Source organism: Harpia harpyja, chromosome Z (genome assembly GCF_026419915.1).
Source record: "Harpia harpyja isolate bHarHar1 chromosome Z, bHarHar1 primary haplotype, whole genome shotgun sequence".
NCBI classification, from domain to species: domain Eukaryota; kingdom Metazoa; phylum Chordata; class Aves; order Accipitriformes; family Accipitridae; genus Harpia; species Harpia harpyja.
Genome location: NC_068969.1, coordinates 87751100 through 87768680, shown reverse-complemented (window position 1 = coordinate 87768680; position 17581 = coordinate 87751100). Strand labels below are relative to the sequence as shown.

General features: G+C 41.8%; 1 protein-coding gene across 3 annotated transcripts in view; it reads right to left on the bottom strand.

Moving 5' to 3' along the window:
• Positions 1-14238: 14238 nt before the first annotated feature.
• Positions 14239-17581, bottom strand: part of LOC128136323 (zinc-regulated GTPase metalloprotein activator 1A-like) — a 32066-nt gene continuing 28723 nt past the window's right edge. Inside the window, exons 15-16 of one of the 3 annotated variants that reach the window (XM_052775638.1) lie at positions 15451-15580; positions 14239-14774 (exon numbers count right to left, since the gene is read on the bottom strand). In XM_052775638.1, coding sequence (XP_052631598.1) covers positions 14701-14774; positions 15451-15580 — 204 coding nt within the window. In that variant the 3' untranslated portion in view covers positions 14239-14700. Of the gene's footprint in view, positions 14775-15450; positions 15597-17581 lie in introns of all 3 variants that reach the window. The other 2 variants (XM_052775637.1, XR_008233329.1) reach the window with 2 other exon arrangements.

Below are 17581 nucleotides of genomic sequence, written 5' to 3'. Positions count from 1 at the left end.
GCCAGAGACAATGAGTTAATATATCTATTTATACCTGCAGTGCACATCTGGGTTGAGGTCTTTGGAGCATACTGCTGCAGAAATGAACCTGTCATGAAACTGGCTTGAACAAGTCTGTCTTATTTAGACCACAATGCTTTTAGAGAAGTAACATGCTGCTTTAATTCTTTACTCTAGAATTACAAGGGTTTTTTTTCCCCAGGAGGCTCACCTTGCACAGAAGTGGAAGGCTGTTTCTACCTACCACTTTTACCGAGAGTGCTGCTTTGACTTCTCTCGTAGGTCTTTGCTTGTCTGGTGTTACTTTGAATCAGATTATGTCAATGATGCCACTTCCCTTCCAGCCTGTCCCATGGCCACATGATTAACCAGCAAACACCCTACCAAAGTGGCAGTTTCCTGGAGTTTCTGGACCTTTACTTTCAGCTTTTCTCCGGTGTTGAATCTATCCCTGCCTTAACACAAAATACTTCTTCTGCAGTCATCTTGGTCCAAAGTTTACAAGCTGGTCTTTCAGCCTTCGTAAGATCACATTCAAGTGGAAAGGGCCAGAAGCATATGTGAAAACATACAACAATTTAACTTTCTCCTTTATAATACACATTGTTATAACACAGATAGATAGTTAAAAAGGGGTTCACATAAACTTGGAACACATCACTTTTTCGTAGTGTTATCTCTTAATAAAGGGTGTATTATGGCATAGCCTTTTTTGTCGTCCATCCCACCCCTTCCCAGCAGTGCTGTATGCATCCTTTCCTTGGGCAGAATGCAGCATCCCAGGTTTAACATTCATGGTTTTGTGCTGCATCATTGGACAGTCCTGTCCAGAGCACATGCCATCTAACAGCTGTCAGTGTAACTGCCTTTAAATAATGCAAAGCAGGAGTGTCTTATTTGACAGTTCTTCAAAGAGTATAAATTCATGCAGCTTTATTGATATCTACAGAGTTAACCAAGCAATAGAAGGTAACTCAGCACACCATGCATGGTATATTATAGATGTGAATGATACCTCAAAATTCCATGCATCACTGTCCATCCTGTAGCAAGAATATCGGGGGGGGGGGGGGGGGGGAATGAACTCTAAAGGTAACATTATCTCCACTGTGTTTGAAGAAGATGATTGAAGTTATCCCTCTTCCTATGGTGGGAAGCTAAAGCTTATCTTCTCAGGCACCTTTGACATCATCATTCAATCTTATAATGATGTCAGCAAAGTCCTTTATCAAAAAAATGATGTCAGAATTCTCTTAGTTTTAGAAGAAAGAGGAAAGCATTTGGCAGGAAAAAAAATCTCACTATGGTTTTAGACTGAACCATCAGTAAAAGGATACAAGCTTTTTATTCTCCATAAATCCTCTCCTTTACTGCCTGGAAAAGAGCATAAAACCAAAATCAGGTACGGAATTTCCTAGGAAAAACTAAAACTACATTGTTGCAGAGCCGAGAACAAACCGTTGCTAAAATAAATATTACCACTAGATGACAGCAAATACTCGTTTTCTGTGACTTTTTCTGTCCTGCGAGCAGCTCAATTATTAGAAGGCAAAAATAGGCAAAGAAATACTGTGTTAAGGGAGGAGCTGGGATAAATCCCCATTTGGAAACAAATTCTGTTCCCCCTAGAGACAACAGCAGAGTTTTTCATTGAGTAAAACTCACTGGGCTGTAAATTCTTTGTTTCAGCCCAAGCAGGGTGCTGCTTTATAGTCCTAACTTTGAGAAGTTGTCCTCTCAGATATTAGGCTTTCTGATGTTCTTGTTTGCAAACCAGAACTCCAGAAACTGTCAGTTTTGATTTTTACTCACCTTCCTTCAATTCCTCTAAGGCAGATGCTGATCCCACAGGGATGTTTTCAGGAATAAGCAGCAGAATTTTTACAAAGCAGCAAATAAAAATATTATGATTAAGAAGTTTTGTTTATTCAGGCTGTTATTTATGAGAAACCTGATCTAGTTGAAGACATCCTTGTTCATTGCAGGGGGGGTGGACTAGATGACCTTTAAAGGTCCTTTCCAATACAAACTATTCTATGATTCTATGCCTTTATGATTCTATGATTCTATTATTATGACTAGGTCCTTCTGGAAAATACAGTTTTAAGGTCATATCAACACAGCCTTTGTTTGGATAACCCCCAATATATTTATGGCAGCCATATCAGTGTAAGTAAGGCATCAGAGTTTCTCAAAAAAAAAAGGCAACCTTAAACAGACAATACTGAAGTTCAGATTCTAGAGGAAATAGGACTTGACTACAGCTAACTACCCTTTCTTTGTATTAGGGAAGGAACTGCCACAAAAGGTATCCAAAGAAAGGCTTTTAGAAGAAAAAAACTGTAGAAGAAGGGCTTATCGTAAGGTAGGCACAGTTTTGGCAACAGGAAGAGTCAGCCACACAGATACAACCTTCTCTACTTGTCTTCTGAAAAAAAAAAAAAAAAAAAAAAAAAAGAGGTGTTCCTAGCAGAGGGAAGCCAGCCCATAAGGGAATTTATAAACTAGGAAAGTAAAGTTAATTCTTAGGAAAGCAGAACAAATTAACCCAAGCAAATTTGCCTCACACTTAGATTTCTGAAGAATAGTCTTCTAATAAAACTGAAAGTAAAAATGGGTATTTTTAAAGTTTTTAAACTCAGATTTCCCCCTTTCCCAAAGTCTGCTGTCATATATGAGGCTATCCATTCCTCAGCCCTGTAAACCAATCAGTTTGACGGCAGCTAAAATAAGGAACTCATGAATCTTGACACTCAGATGATTTTAAAAGGTACTGTATAACATATGTGACTTTCCTGGAAAATAGTGTAGAGGAAAATATGGAAATATGTAAGCAAAATAAATTTGAAACCTCAAGGACTTCAATCCATGAAACACAGAAATACTTCAGAATCAGCAATGAATGTGGGCAGACATTGCTTATAAAATAGGGTGACACAGTGTGGGATGGAGGAAGGGCAGAAGAAAACACTGGAGGCAAAAATGCCAACTGCCTCCAAGTGCTAGCACAACATTTAGAGCAATATGCTGATACTGGCCCTAGCTAACACCCTAAAAAGCAAGAGAGGCAACTGTGCTGCTGAAATTCCTAAACTCTGCTGGCTACTGTCCTTGGCTGAGGCTCACTGCCCGAGGAAGGGAAAAGCCCTATGCTGGCAATGGGATGACTGGTCTTTCTACTCCATGCAAAATCCACATCCTGCATGAGATGTTGTGGATGTTATTATCCAGTAAAACTGGATGTTAGTAACACTGAACATTATTGTAACAGGTATTGCCCCCCTGGACTGCTGGAGAAATAATTTTTTGTGGTATTTAATGATGTAAGTCAAAGAGAATAAATGCAAAAACCATGGTTTTACAAGTTGATTTTTAATTCTCTGCTGCTTCTCTTGCACTTGAGGTTCCTAAACTGGTTTACACGAGGAGTAATCCAACAATGACAGGAAGCAATTCCTAACTGATGGGCAGTTCACATTAGACTCAGGACTTGAAATGTCTCCTTGGGAAACACTCAGCCTCACAGCACACAGCAGCACAATCTCTTCCTCTACCAAAGGACTTGGGATGCCAGGAACAGCTCTTGCAACAAGAAACTCCCTGTTCCCAAGCCACACAGCTGCATTCTGCCCTTCACTGAAAAATATTTGACTGCCACTACTGCACAGCAATTGGCACATCACCTGAATGATAAGTGTTGACGCGGAAGTCACGGACACTGCACACAATCAATATGATCAAGCAGATGCCACTTTATTGCCAAGATAGCTCGGTTTATATGTTCATTCTAGTTACTGTTCACGCATAAGCAAATTAGAGATTGGTTAGCATGAGCTGTCCACGCGCCTAGTTACACCTAGTGATTGGTTATAACAACACTGTACACGCGCATAAACATAAGGCATAATTGGTTGTATTAACTAAAACATGCGAAACTTGTCTCAGTCTAATTGGTCAAGATAAGCTGTGGAACTGAGGTTCTTTGCCAAGTTCCCTTTATCGTGGAATGCGCACCTGTGTTCTTCTAATTGGCATCTTTCTTTTTTTGTCTTCTTGTTTATTCTGTTCAAGGCCTTCTAAAGGCATCTGGAATGCTCTTACTATCGTTAGCTAAATATGTGTCCACAAGCAAAGCATCCTTGAAGTCTGCTGCCTACAAAACATCCTTGGCTCACAAATTGATCAATTCTATCGAGTCTGGATTGTTCGCTATGTGCCCATTACTTTCCAAGTATCCCACAGATAAGCACTAATTTGTAATGGACAAAGATTTATCTGACCCGTCAGCTGATGGTGGGTGAAATACAGGGACAGTCTCCTTCCTCTTCTGGTGAAGGAACAAGTTGCTTTACTGGAAAATGTAGTGCAACTACAAGACTTAAGGACTTAATGAAACTGTCACACATTTTTATGTTCAGAAAGTCTGAGAGTCCGTTTTAAGTAAGCACAGAAAAAGTGCAAGTGCTTTCTTTTCCCTGCCATGTGCCATCCCTTGTGTACCCACAAGTCTTACAGCTTAGTTAAAGGTTTGCATATGGAAAAGGCTTAGATCCTGGGAGACAGCATAAGGTACAGACAGAAATTTGTTAGGTATCTGTCTTATCCAGACCTGGGATCTTGGAGCAAGTGTGAAATATGTGTGGGCCATGCATCTCACATGTGAAACGGGAGATGTGCCTGTGGGAGAGTGCTGTGTGCTCTGGAAGGAGAGAAAGAAGCAGATATGGAAGGTAAGACAGCATGTAAAATGCAGTGCACCCAGGTGTAGAAGAGAGCAGGTGCTTTCAGCCAGCATTGCATTCTGGTGTCACAGCCAATGCCTGGCCATGGAGGGATCACTGTTACCATCTACTCCAACAGGCCCCACGTACCCGGCTGAGGGGAAGGCTCCGCACTTGCAGATGGACCCCTTGCTCACGTCTGCCACCACAGACATCCCAGGATGGGCAGACCCCAAGTGCTAACCCGTGGCAATGCCGCATGCCCCAGACCCGGAGTAAGAGCAGTGTTCTGCTTGCTTCACCATTACATGAAATGGCGGGCTCCGAGGTGAAGTTTGGGACTGTACTGCTGCGGTGCCCCCCACACGCTGCTCTGGTTAACTTGCCCTGCGGGCAAAAAACCCCCTCCAGGCAAAGAGCCTGACCAACACAGCCAGGTTAGGTGGAAATACTGGGATACCAGGTTAGCAAGGAGGTAATGCATGGTCTGCCAGCTGAATGCATGGTCTGACAGCCCCAGGAGAAACCAGGGAATTGGAGAGGAGGACCCACCATCTCCCTCCGCATCCCACAATTAGGGGGTATCAGCCCCAGCAGCCGAACACCCCAGCAGCTGAAGCGCAGGGGGGAGCCAGCAGCACCCGCAGCCAGAGCAGGGTACAGGCCAAATTAATGTGCTGCAGTGGGTGGAACTTACACCACTTGTTATTGGGCAAAATTAGTATTCTCAGAATGGGTACTCTGAAAGGACAATCTTGGGTAGCTAGCTGGGGTAAATAGGAAATCGGTAGTCCTCCCGTTACAGTAAAGACAATTTGCCACATGATTAAGCCTACAAATATACTACAGATAGCCCCACCCCTGCCTAATAGTTAATATTATCCATTAATATTCATCAGTATAAGCTACTTGCTCCTGCTATAAAACGTGTGAGAGAATTAATCAAACAAACCCAGCAACAGGGTATTATAGAAAAAAAAAGAAACATTCACCATATAACAGCCTAGGATGGCCTGTTAAAAAAACTTTTTGTCATCAGGGTTGATATACCTATCTACAGGGCCTGTCCTCTCTACCCGCTCCTTTACACTACTGGAGATCAATGGAGATGATGGCAACAAGAAGGGCAAGGTAAAAAGGATTGCCGTACTACTGCTGGCTGTAAATCCTGGCCAGGATCCCTCTGGAAAAGTGCTGCTGGTGGTGTGGGCAGGGCTGCTGCGCTGGGCCGCTCACTGGAGGAAGGGGAATCAAGCTCTGTGCACCCACTGCTGAAAATTTTAACTGGTTTCCCCTGGGGCGGCACAGAAAACTACCGTGCATCTGTACGGGGGAAACTCTGGGAAAGGATTTGTGCTACAGTGCAATCTGGGAACATATCCATAGGACATGTACATGCCCACAGGTGGAAAAAAAAGAACTAAAACCAACTAAGAACCCACCTTGGCAGAAAGTGATATCAGATGATCAATGGTTTGGCTGAAACAAATGGTGGGGCAGCATGGCTAGGAAGGGGCTGCCTGGATGCCAGTCTGCTGCTTTCCCCCACTCCAAGAAACACCCTCTGTCAACAAGGCACAGTTTAAGAATAAAGAAGTGCAACCCTGGTGTGGCTGGGACAGAGTGCATGGATTTTCCACCTGTGGTGGAAAGGGGACAACAGCGGGAGGGACTCTAGTCCCACCTCCCAGTGTGGATGGCACCATGGGGAGTCGTATGCCAGCTAAACCTGTGGCAAACCCCTGTGAGAGGTCCCATACAAAGCGTTCATGTCAAAAGCAGTACAAAATCCTGTTAAAGCTGAGGTAAACCCCCGCTGAAGCTCTAGAGCTGAAGTTGCGGTTAAACATGCAACTTGGGGTCCACCAGGTGACCCTTGTTTCACAACAGGAATGTGCAAGGTGCTGCTGACGTTACACCCTGAGACCTCCAAGTCTTATGTCCAAGCTTTATTGTCTTGCAGGAAAATGTGGAGATACCTGACCCCTGTGGAAACATTGGTGGTTGGGGTATAGCCCTGCAACAAGACTCCTGTGGGTTCACCTTGCCCTTGGAGAGCTCGGGTATTGAAAATTAACCACTACCCAACTTCACAGCCACAGTTAGACTCTGATCTGCTACCAGTGTCTGGCAACATGTCTGTGGTAATGAGACATGAGTATATGACAATGGTTTGGTGGCAGAGTATCCCCTTTCAATACTATTTGCTTCAAAGGCAATATAAATTTTGGACCTGACAGCATTTGCCATTGGAATGTGCCGTGGTTTTGACCAAACTACCAAAAGAGTTGTTAGTTAACCTCTCACATGACTGAGCAGGAGGTGTCTTATTTTGCACCATTTAAAACCTCAGTAGTGATTGGAGTAATCTTCAACATCACAGAATCACAGAATCATAGAATAGTTTGGGTTGGAAGGGACCTTCAAAGGTCATCTAGTCCAAACCCCCAATATGCTATATATATACCATATATGCTATATAACTCTCTCAAACTAAGTAACAAGGTTAGTCAACATCTCTCTGAAATTAGAAAATGCTTAGGGGAATGAGAAATAAAAATGATATATGGTAGTATTACACTGATTCAGTTAGCGAGGTGGAAACCACCCTTATTCAGCATCATCAGTACGATGGCTGGTCACCAAAAGCTACCAATATACTGCAATGGATGTTATACCTATGTTAATAATCATTGTATTGTTATCTGTAGTAAGTTTATTATTGATTCGTTATCTTAAAACTCAAATAGTACATATGAATGAAAAATTAATTCAAGTTAAATCACACACTAAACTATTGTAAATTGCCTTGTTTTCCATTATACACATGCTTACTCTCACAGTGCACAGGCAAGAGGGCTGGTCATTCACACGACGAATTAATGAATGAACGTCACAGTGCAAAAATGGTTAACAATGGTTAAATGTTGATCTGAGCCAAGGGACCGATCGAGGGATCAGTGAGCTCCTGCAAAGGCAGAAGGGCCAGGTAAGGGGCACTCAGGGGCTGGACAGGGTCTCCATGCTCATGAAGCCTGGGGAAGAGCAGGTGAGTGACCAGCCATGGCTGTTGCAAAGGAAGCTGAACTTAGCTCTACGTAAGGGACCTGTAGCATCATCTTGGGTCTTGATAAACAGCTGGTCAGAGACTACTGGACTTACACTGATAGTTTGCCTTATTTTTAAATCTACCTCTTCTAAAAAGTATGTTGTCAAAGTATGTGGAAAGTCTCACCCGCCAAGGAGGTATGTTTCATCTGCAAGCATGCATTAGCACGGGACTTCCCTTAACCTGCCAGGCAATTAGTTGAAAGTCAGCTTCCAAGGCAGTACAAAGCACTAATTATCCAGGGACTGCCACAAGTGTTGTTTGGTGTCTACCCCGGTAACCTGAACCAGTCCTTTCACTTTGACAAACTCCATACCACAGATACTCTTAAACCATGCAACAGGATTTAAAAGATTTTGAATTTTGCAATGCTTATCCTGAATTGGATACTGTGAATATAATGGGGGGGTTGTATGATAAAATCAATCATGGAACTTGTATGTAAAAAAATTGTCTTCCTGCAACAGAATGGATGACCATAGACACAGTGCAGAACAATACTGTGAATACATGCTCCATGAACATGCCAAAATTTCTCTTTCAGATTTATTTTACCTTATTTATAGTAAAAAATATAGAATCAGTACTATGAATTCATTTTAAAAATTACTGAATTGATAGGCAAAAAACTTGACAGGGAAAAGAAAGAAAAATCAGTTTCTCAGGTCAAAAAACCACAGATATATGATACCTGATCTGACTTTCCTGCATGGTACAGTAAAACAACCTCTCATATGTTATCCAGTAGCTTCAGGAATACGATACCAAGGAATATGAACCACAAAGTATATTCTACAAGGATATCTTACTTCGATTTAAATTAAGGACCTCAGGTAACTGAGACTCCAAGTTGCTTCAAACAGTTAAATACCTGAAAGAAAACTTCAGCTTTCCTCTGCTCTGAATGGATCTAGATCCAGCTGTAGTCTTCAGTTCTGGTTGTGACTTCTCCTACTGGACTAGGAACACTTTAGTCTGTGAAAAGGCTTTCACAGTGGTGATTAAAATAACTGACAAATTACGCGGGGCAGGGGGGGAAGCATAGCATTAGAAGGGAAAAGCAAACTAAACACAGAAAGCACAAGCCTTCAGGTGATTCTGATAGTTAAAGGTTACTTCTAGAGCTGTGAATTCATCTTAGTTCCTAGGCAGAAAAAATAGAGACCAGCAATCTCCACTTCTCGAGGGGTGAAAAATTCTCATTTCTTCAGCAAATTGAAGAGTTTTCCAAAGCATATTTTAGCACGAACAGAGAGGAAGAATTTTAATCGACTTTCACATGTTCCTTTTGAGAAGTCTGTTTAATTTTTTGTGCTCTCTCCTTACAAACAGGGGTTCCAGAAGACAAGATAGTTTTAAAAAATGGCACCTGCTAACAATGTCACTAAAAGAATGATGCAGTTGCAGTGAATTAAGCTATTGTAATGTAGACCACCCCTTTCAGCTAGCATGGTTGAAAATATCATCTTTGCCAGCCATGTGTTACAGTTCATCAGCTGAGGTTAATGCTCTTATCAGTCAATGCAAACATGATCTTCTTCAGTGCAGTGTCAGACCAGTCTGATGTTCAGGACAATCTGACCTAACTGGTTTGACCTGGCACTGAAATGGTTTAGGCAGCGCTGCCTGGAGCTCTTCTGCAGAGAAGGTGGGCATCTCCGGGAGAGGAGCAGTAACTGCTCACACTCTTGACAGTTTTTTTTTTTTTCTTTCCACTAAGTGACTACATCAGTGCATCCTAAGAAAATGTGCTGAAAGAAAGGGGGAAGAAGGGTCAGCTGGGAGGAAAGGGGGAGGAAGGACCAACTGAGAGACCCAATGTTGCAGGAGGCCAGCCCTTCCACCCGCAGGCTGCTCTGCTCTGCCCTGCCGCTACTCACAGGGTTTAGCTGTACAACAATCAGGCCCCTTCACCCTGTTGTAATGTTATAATGGTGTTATGTTGTTATACATTGTTAGCAGCTAGTTGTAGTGTTGGGTTTTTTAAAAAAACTTTCTCCATAAGGAAAGATTCGATGCTGTGATTCTGAGCCACCTGTTGTGAATTAAAACAAACTTCTGCACTGGACAAAGCATAGAGAACTGTAGTCTTTCCTGTTGCATTTAACTGAAAATGAAATTATAAAAATACCAATATCTTAGTAAATTTAAGAGTATAAAAATCATTATTAGCTGCTCATTCCTATTAAAAAGAAGTTTCAAACAAGAACAGTACAGAGAAAGTAATAAAGAAACCAATCAACAAACTAACTGTGCTTGTAGATGAACAGATTGAAATGATTAAATTGAAACAGATGCAACAGATAGATATCCTGTTAAGACAGCAATGTGTGACTGGTAGATATTTCAGACTACATGAGTGAGGACAGTAAGATCACTGGGAATTGCCATTATGCTCGAAGACTGGAAACAGTGCAATAAAACTACACTTCAGACCAATAATTATAAGTAAACAGAAGTGGCAAGTGTTTTACTCAACTCTTAACAAGCAATACATGTCCTAGACTGCTTGATGCTTGATCTGTTACAGCTCAGTTCTTTTCCCAGAATTTCCATGGATGTCTGTGGATGCAGGACTGAGACCAAGCTGCACTGGAGCCCTGACGGCTGCCTCTGTGAAGCTGCTGGCCCTAACCAGACTTGGAATTCCTCTTTTCTCTGTTTTCCCGCGTGTCTATGCCCGGAAGAACAGAAGGACCGTATGCAGGGCACTGGGATGAGAACATAACCGTGTCGTCTTGCAGTATGGCACTGCCACTGCCAGTAACAGGCCATAAGCTTCGTACTGAGTGTGGGGTCACACAGCCTCAGGGCTGAGGTTTGTCACACCTGGTTTTTATAGCTAGCAGTAACAAGCCGCCATTCTGTGTAGAATAAGATACCTATGGCTGTAAAATAATGATGCAGCATAGAGAAACACATGCCTGATACTACAATGTCAGCGGCCTTGGTAAGTAGAGACAAGGATGTGGTATAGAGGAGAACAGGCATGGGGTGGTAAGACACGGGGCACAGGCTTAGCACTGGGACCCCACTGCTATAAACAATTTGCCCATGGTCAGTTAAAACAATGCAGACTTGGACCTGGATAAAACTGCGTTTAAGCGTAAAAAAAGAGAACAAATGCATGGCACCCAGGATTTCTAAATGTATATAGTAAACTGGGATGCAATGTGGAGCTGCAGAACCGTGAAGGAAGAGAAAAGCGTGGTAGCAAACATACAAAAATGATGCTCAAGTGGGTCCGAAAGGGAGGAAGAAGAACCAACAGACACTGCTCGGGCTGGCACTCCCGGTAGCAGGGGAAGTGGCCCGGGTGGAGGTGCGGATACCGCTGCTGTGGTCTCTGCACGGCGGCCCAGCTGATGAGGACAGTGGAGGAGCAGGGTGGCTCATGGGGACAGCAGGCCGCTGGGACCCCAGCCTGACCCGTCCTGTCCCCTCCAGCCACATCCTGCCCATGGGGGAACGGGACAGGGATGACAGCCTGCCCTGGTGCGGTGGGAGGGTGGGGATGGAAGTTGTTATACCTGAGGATTAGAAAGTAAGAATCTAGTGAAAATCTAGCAAATTCAAAACTGCTTACATTTTAAAGGGCATAATAAAACAGAAAAATTAAACCTCATCCACCTCCCCGGGTAATTCCTGAAGATTAAACATGACTGATGATATAAACAAATGGTATGATGGGTTAGTGCAAGATCATTTCTGTTATTTTCAAGTTTAACAGAGCCTATAAAAACATGTGGAAAGTAGAATACAGTGGAAAAAATGCTGGTTTGGGAAGGTGATTTCTGTAGACGCTTGATGGTCACGAGGGCACAGAGGTGATCAAATCATTGCAATATGACTCTAGGAAAGAAACTCCTCTGCTTCTGCTAGGGAAGAAAACGCGTGGGTTTTGTTGACAAGATTGATCCCGAGCGTGTGCCTAGGGCTTAGTGTGTCTTGGAGGTGGGGAGTGAAGCGTTGTTATCCTGGGAGTTATTTTGGCTTTGAAGCAGGCCCAGATGTGGATGGCTGCCCCACAGCCATGACAGCCACCACTTCCTCACCAGAAGGTGCAGCTCGCTCCCCACTGTGCCCCTCTTGGGACCTATATGGGGAGAAATGCTAATGGTTTTCCTGGCCAGACCCCTCCTTGCCCCACCCTGAGCATCCCTCAGCCACCCCACCGCCCATGCCACTGCCACCCCAGGACAGGGCTGAGTGGTGTCCACCTGCTCCCTACAGACTCCACCCCCACCTCACTTTAGCCCAGTTCCGGTTCCTTGGAGAAAGCCATCCTTGATGTAACTGCCAGTAACAAAAATACTTAAAGCATCCAGCAATCAGTTCACTATGAGCAGGTTTTACTGCAGCTCTGTCATGCACCTTTCTTCCTCTTTTCATTTTGTCATGATGTCCCCAGGCTGGGTGTATAACAGACAAGGAAAAGACATAAATATCCAAGAAAAAAACCCAGCAATCTTCTTGGGAGAAGAGGATGAAAAGCTGGCCCTTGGCTGGCTGTGTTACCAGTGTCATTAAGCATGAAGAGAACAGAAAAAGACAACGTGGAGTCGGCATCCTGACAGCCAGCAAGGATGGAGGCGTGCATATTCTCACCCTGCCCAGGAGCTGCTTGCTCTCCATCCCAGGGGCTCCCTGGAAATACGCAGGCAGTTTACAGGAGACAAGGAGAGACAAAGCTGTGCACGCTGACTAAAGCTCCTCTGACACTGCCACTGCGAGCAGTGCACGGAAAGTCCTACACAGGAAGAATGAGTAATAGCAAGATGAGCTATACAGAAGATTCCCAGCTGCAGAGATGCCCCATTACAGCAACAAAAAAACACCCCAGTATATTGACAGTCATCGTGGGAATTCTGGAGTAAGTGGTTGGTGAGCAAATATAAAAAATAAGCACCTAAAATATGACTGTGTAAGCCATCCATGGCTTGTTCCCTTGTGACTCATGGTTGAAGGTCTTATTAAATGCCTTAACTTTTTTTTCAAATGGAAAATGAATGATCAATTGGGCACTTCATGCTTCTACAGATAACAGAGTTCTTCAATTACCTGAGGCATTTAGAAGCTAGAAGGTATTTGATCGCTTTCTCTATGATGAATGGAAGTAATAAGCAGCAACAAATACAAATGTATTATCCACAATTTTGCATTTACATGATGTTTGTAACTCAATCCATAAAACACTGATGGCAATCACTTTCATGCAGGACTGTGTCATTTATGCAATCCAAAACATGTATCAGTGAGAGAATACCTATTAGTCTTCAAAATGAAGAGATCCAATTGCTAAGAGAAACTGCCACAGTGTTGCTCAACAATATACCCACCTCACTCAAACGCCACCAATGCTCCACTAAACAGAAAGCAACATTTTAAGTAGATTGTTCCTTCTTTTTACCTTGGTTTAGTTTACAGAAACAGTTAATTTCTGGAAACTTCTTCAAGCTATCTAAAACTACTTATGATGTGAGGAATGAAGTCATGTCTCCTAATGTATCCACTGGGAGACTGAAGAGCTCTATCTTATTGGACACGTGACTTCACATATTAATCAAACAAGACACCAGCTCCTGGCAGTGAAAGATGAACAATGCCTCCTTCTCCAGCTCTTTGGAAACAAACTCCAAAGTCATTTATTTTAGTAGATGTAAAAAGAAATTTTTTAAGACAGCTGATAAGGGAATGGACTTATTTCTTTGTTTGTTTTGGTTTTGTTTTTTTTTTAAGTTTGATGCACCTTTTATCCTAAAGCAAATGTTAGCTATGGGACAAGTAACACACCACTGATACCGAAAACAAATGTCTACTTATCCAGACACATCAGCAAGCCTCCACGTAGCACTGTAGCCAAAAGTCCATTCTTCAGAATATCTGCTGCATGTCCTAGAAATATGTTTTGAAACATTTTTAATTCCACCTTATCTTCTTGCATTCACTCATTTCGCATTCACCCAGCCATAGTCAACATATCCCTCTAAAGCTAAGAGGTGAACCAGAGAAGGTACAGGGCAAGAAGTTCAACTCTGAAGTGTAAAAGTAATGAGCACAGAGACAAAAGCTTCAAACTAAGTTTTCAAAAAAGCACCCAAAAGCAGTGTCAGAGAACCCCATAACAAATCACACAGGGCAGCCTAGACAACACAGTGAAAATGTGCTGCCCTTGGTCCGCCAAATCCTGAACTGGCAGGGTCAAGGCCTAGCAGATCTGTGAGGCCAGCTACACCTTCCAACACTTTGGCTACGTGACTCAACGTTGCATTCATAGCTATTATGCAGATAGTATATATTCCATGTGGTCTCTCGAGCCTCTGCTATCTATGTATTTTTAGTTTTATTTACACAACAGGGTTAGCAGTACCTGGGATGGATGTATACATTAAAAAATCACAAAACAAGTGGAAAGAGATAGAAGACAGTTTAATAGTAAACACTAAATACTTTTTACTGTGATTACATCTCTGGCAATAATCACTGTTGCTTCATTTCCAGTAGTAAAAGAGAGTTAGCTGGAGAAAGCACTAGGCTTCAAACCCATTTACCATATTCCTACTGTAATACTTCATGTACAGCATAAACAACAGCTTTTTGCCTATCTGCGCTTCTGCACAGGTAAATGGTGTCACTGAGATAACTTAAGCTAAATCCAAAAGGGCAGAATTCTTTGTGTTTGATTCTAGACATAAAAGCTAATCTTTAAGCAGTACATCAGCTGGGGTTCTTAGGAGGATTTCAGGAATTAACTGTTGTGTAAACTGCAAGAGGAAAAAGAAACTACTATACTGCATGTCATTCAGTCTTTCTGTCATAAAAAGTTTGCAGGGTTAAGCACAGACATTTAATCTTTTTTGTAGTGTGATGTCAACTGATTCCTTGTTTCTCTCTCACAGTAGCTATGAATACTTCTTTGATGGTCTCCTTATCCAAGTTCCTGCCTGTAAAGAAAACAGTGTATTTTACAGCGTATCACAAAAAATGCATGCAAGTAGCAACCTGCCAGTCTTCTCAGCAAAGAAAATGCTTATTACACCAATGAGTGAAACCAGCAATATTAAAATTAAACTGCAGGTAACAAGATAACTTCAGATTTTACAGGCAACCGACTTCAAGCTGTACAAGTAGGGGAAAGGAGGAAAAATTATGGGGTTTGGTCATAAAAACACTTTGCAAAGCAGAGAGTAACAAGTAGGAAATAGAAATGCACAACCTGAGCATTACAAGCTTTTCAGAAACAAATTTTATACTTTTTAATGGCTATAATCACCTTCCTTACAGTTATTGAATATTTGATCAAACATTTAAACCATTCCCATCACCATATTTATTATGGATTTTAAAAATAACATTAAATATGCCAACATAATTTATGAATACTTAGTATTTTATTTTAATGTCACTAAAAGGGATAGTATAGATTCCCCTGCGCTGGAATATAAAAGCACAGGAGGTCTTGATGGATAAACCTTTGACTGAAGGTTATGCTGAACATACTCACTGCTATTACTCTGGCCAGTTTAGGCCAGTTGCTTCTCACTGGGCAAGTCACAGGACTGCCTGCTGAAAGAACAGCTTCTTAAAAGTCAAACAGGGAGATACACAATTTCCTCTTACCGATTAGGACCAATCTATTTGTTCTCTTTTCGTCTTCTTTCCAGGCTACTGCAGTCTCTTCCAGATCATAGAGCTCATGGACACCTTGGACTATCACCTGATGAGATTTGCCTTGAATAGATACCAGTCCCTTACCAGAAAAATAACTGTTAGGATATATAACAAACCTTTAGAAAGGAAATATGCAAGAGGGGGAAAAAACTTTGAAACTAGGCCAAGCAGGGGAAAATATTTCTGGCAACTCTGCACCAGTTAGTCAAGATAACCATGTGGTATGATCAATTCTACTTGTAACATCCATTCTCACATCGCCTTATTTTGTTAAACACTAATAATTACACTTCACCATACCCTGCCTTCTCTTCCTCATTTGTTCAGTATCTAGTGTGTTCAAGCAACAATAAAACGTCACCAGGAACTATGCCACTTTGAATATATATATGGGGTATCATGCCTGAGTCCATGAAAGATTGACTGCCAGCAAAGATGGTGTAAAATGAGCAAAAGTGTTTGATTTCAGATTATTCTGATTAAGTTCTCATGCTCAGCTTATTCACTATTCTGAAACAGAATCTTTGAATATTGGAGAAAGAACAAACATTTGTGAAGTGAAATGACTAGCAACAGAATTAGAAGGGATTAATGTCAGAGTGAGCCCATTAACCCACATACCAAAAGTTGTATTAAAAAAGTTTTATTAAAAAAGTTTTCATCACTTCATGTAAAACTTTATAAAATATTTTAGTGAAACACATTCTGTAAAACATGTCTTATACTTCCCTAAAGAAAAAAAAAAAAAAGAGAGAGTTAAAATTATTTCATGCATTTGACATATTAGTAGGCATTCTATGACTATTACTGCCAAAAGGATTATGAGAGCAGGTAAGATACAAATACAGAAGTGACAAACTTTGGAACCCATTATATTATTACTTGGGGTTCATTTGCTTTTGGTGCATTTGTCTGTGATTGAGCGCCAGCACACAGCTTATCACAGGCCTCAGATCACCTAAAGAATTACTTTGATTCCAATGATCCATACAAAAATGTACTTGTGCATAGCAGTACTGTTTTCAGACAGCTTAAGATGCATCAGTGGCTATTTTCTTCTATTTGTCAGGAAGGGGAAGACAAGGATATTCATTTTGTAGCTGGAAGAGCAAGAATACTGCCTTTCTTCCAATTAAATAAAAATAATTATGTCGCTATCCATGACGCACAAGTGTTCTCGGAAAACAAACCAGAGCCTATTTTCTTGTATTTCTTACAGCCTACCAAATGACAGACTTGATTCTCATTTTTTAATTATTTACTTGGCTGCTTTGTATAAGAAAAATGAAAATATATCCTAAATTGTCATATATACTCCTCTTGAACCCATGCAACTGAAAAAAATATGAAGTGCCCATGAAGATGAGTATTTATGGGCTGCATCTTTAAAACTACTGTCTGGTAATACCATACAAAGTTTTAAGTGTAGACCACAACAAGTGTTGCGCTGTTATGTTATGCCAAATTCAACTTCTGCATATTATGCCAACAATTATAATTATGGATAGCAATCTATAGTATCCAATCCATAGTATCCAATCTATAGTATCCAATCCCTACGTAAGGAGACATTCATGTGAGATAGAATCATAGAATCATAGAATCATTTCGGTTGGAAAAGACCTTCAAGATCATCAAGTCCAACCATTAACCATGCCCCCTAAACCATGCCCTGGAGTACCCTATCCACTCGCTTTTTGAATACCTCCAGGGATGGTGACTCAACCACTTCCCTGGGCAGCCCATTCCAATGTTTGACAACCCTCTCAGTAAAAAAATTTTTCCTAATATCTAACCTAAATCTCCCTTGCCTCAACTTGAGGCCATTTCCTCTTGTCCTATCTCCAGACACCTGACAGAAGAGACCAACACCCACCTCACTACAACCTCCTTTCAGGTAGTTGTAGAGAGCGATAAGGTCTCCCCTCAGCCTCCTCTTTTCTAGACTGAACAACCCCAGATCCCTCAGCCGCTCCTCATAAGACTTGTGCTCAAGGCCCCCCACCAACTTGGTTGCCCTTCTCTGGACATGCTCAAGCAGCTCAATGTCTTTCCTGTAGTGAGGGGCCCAAAACTGAAC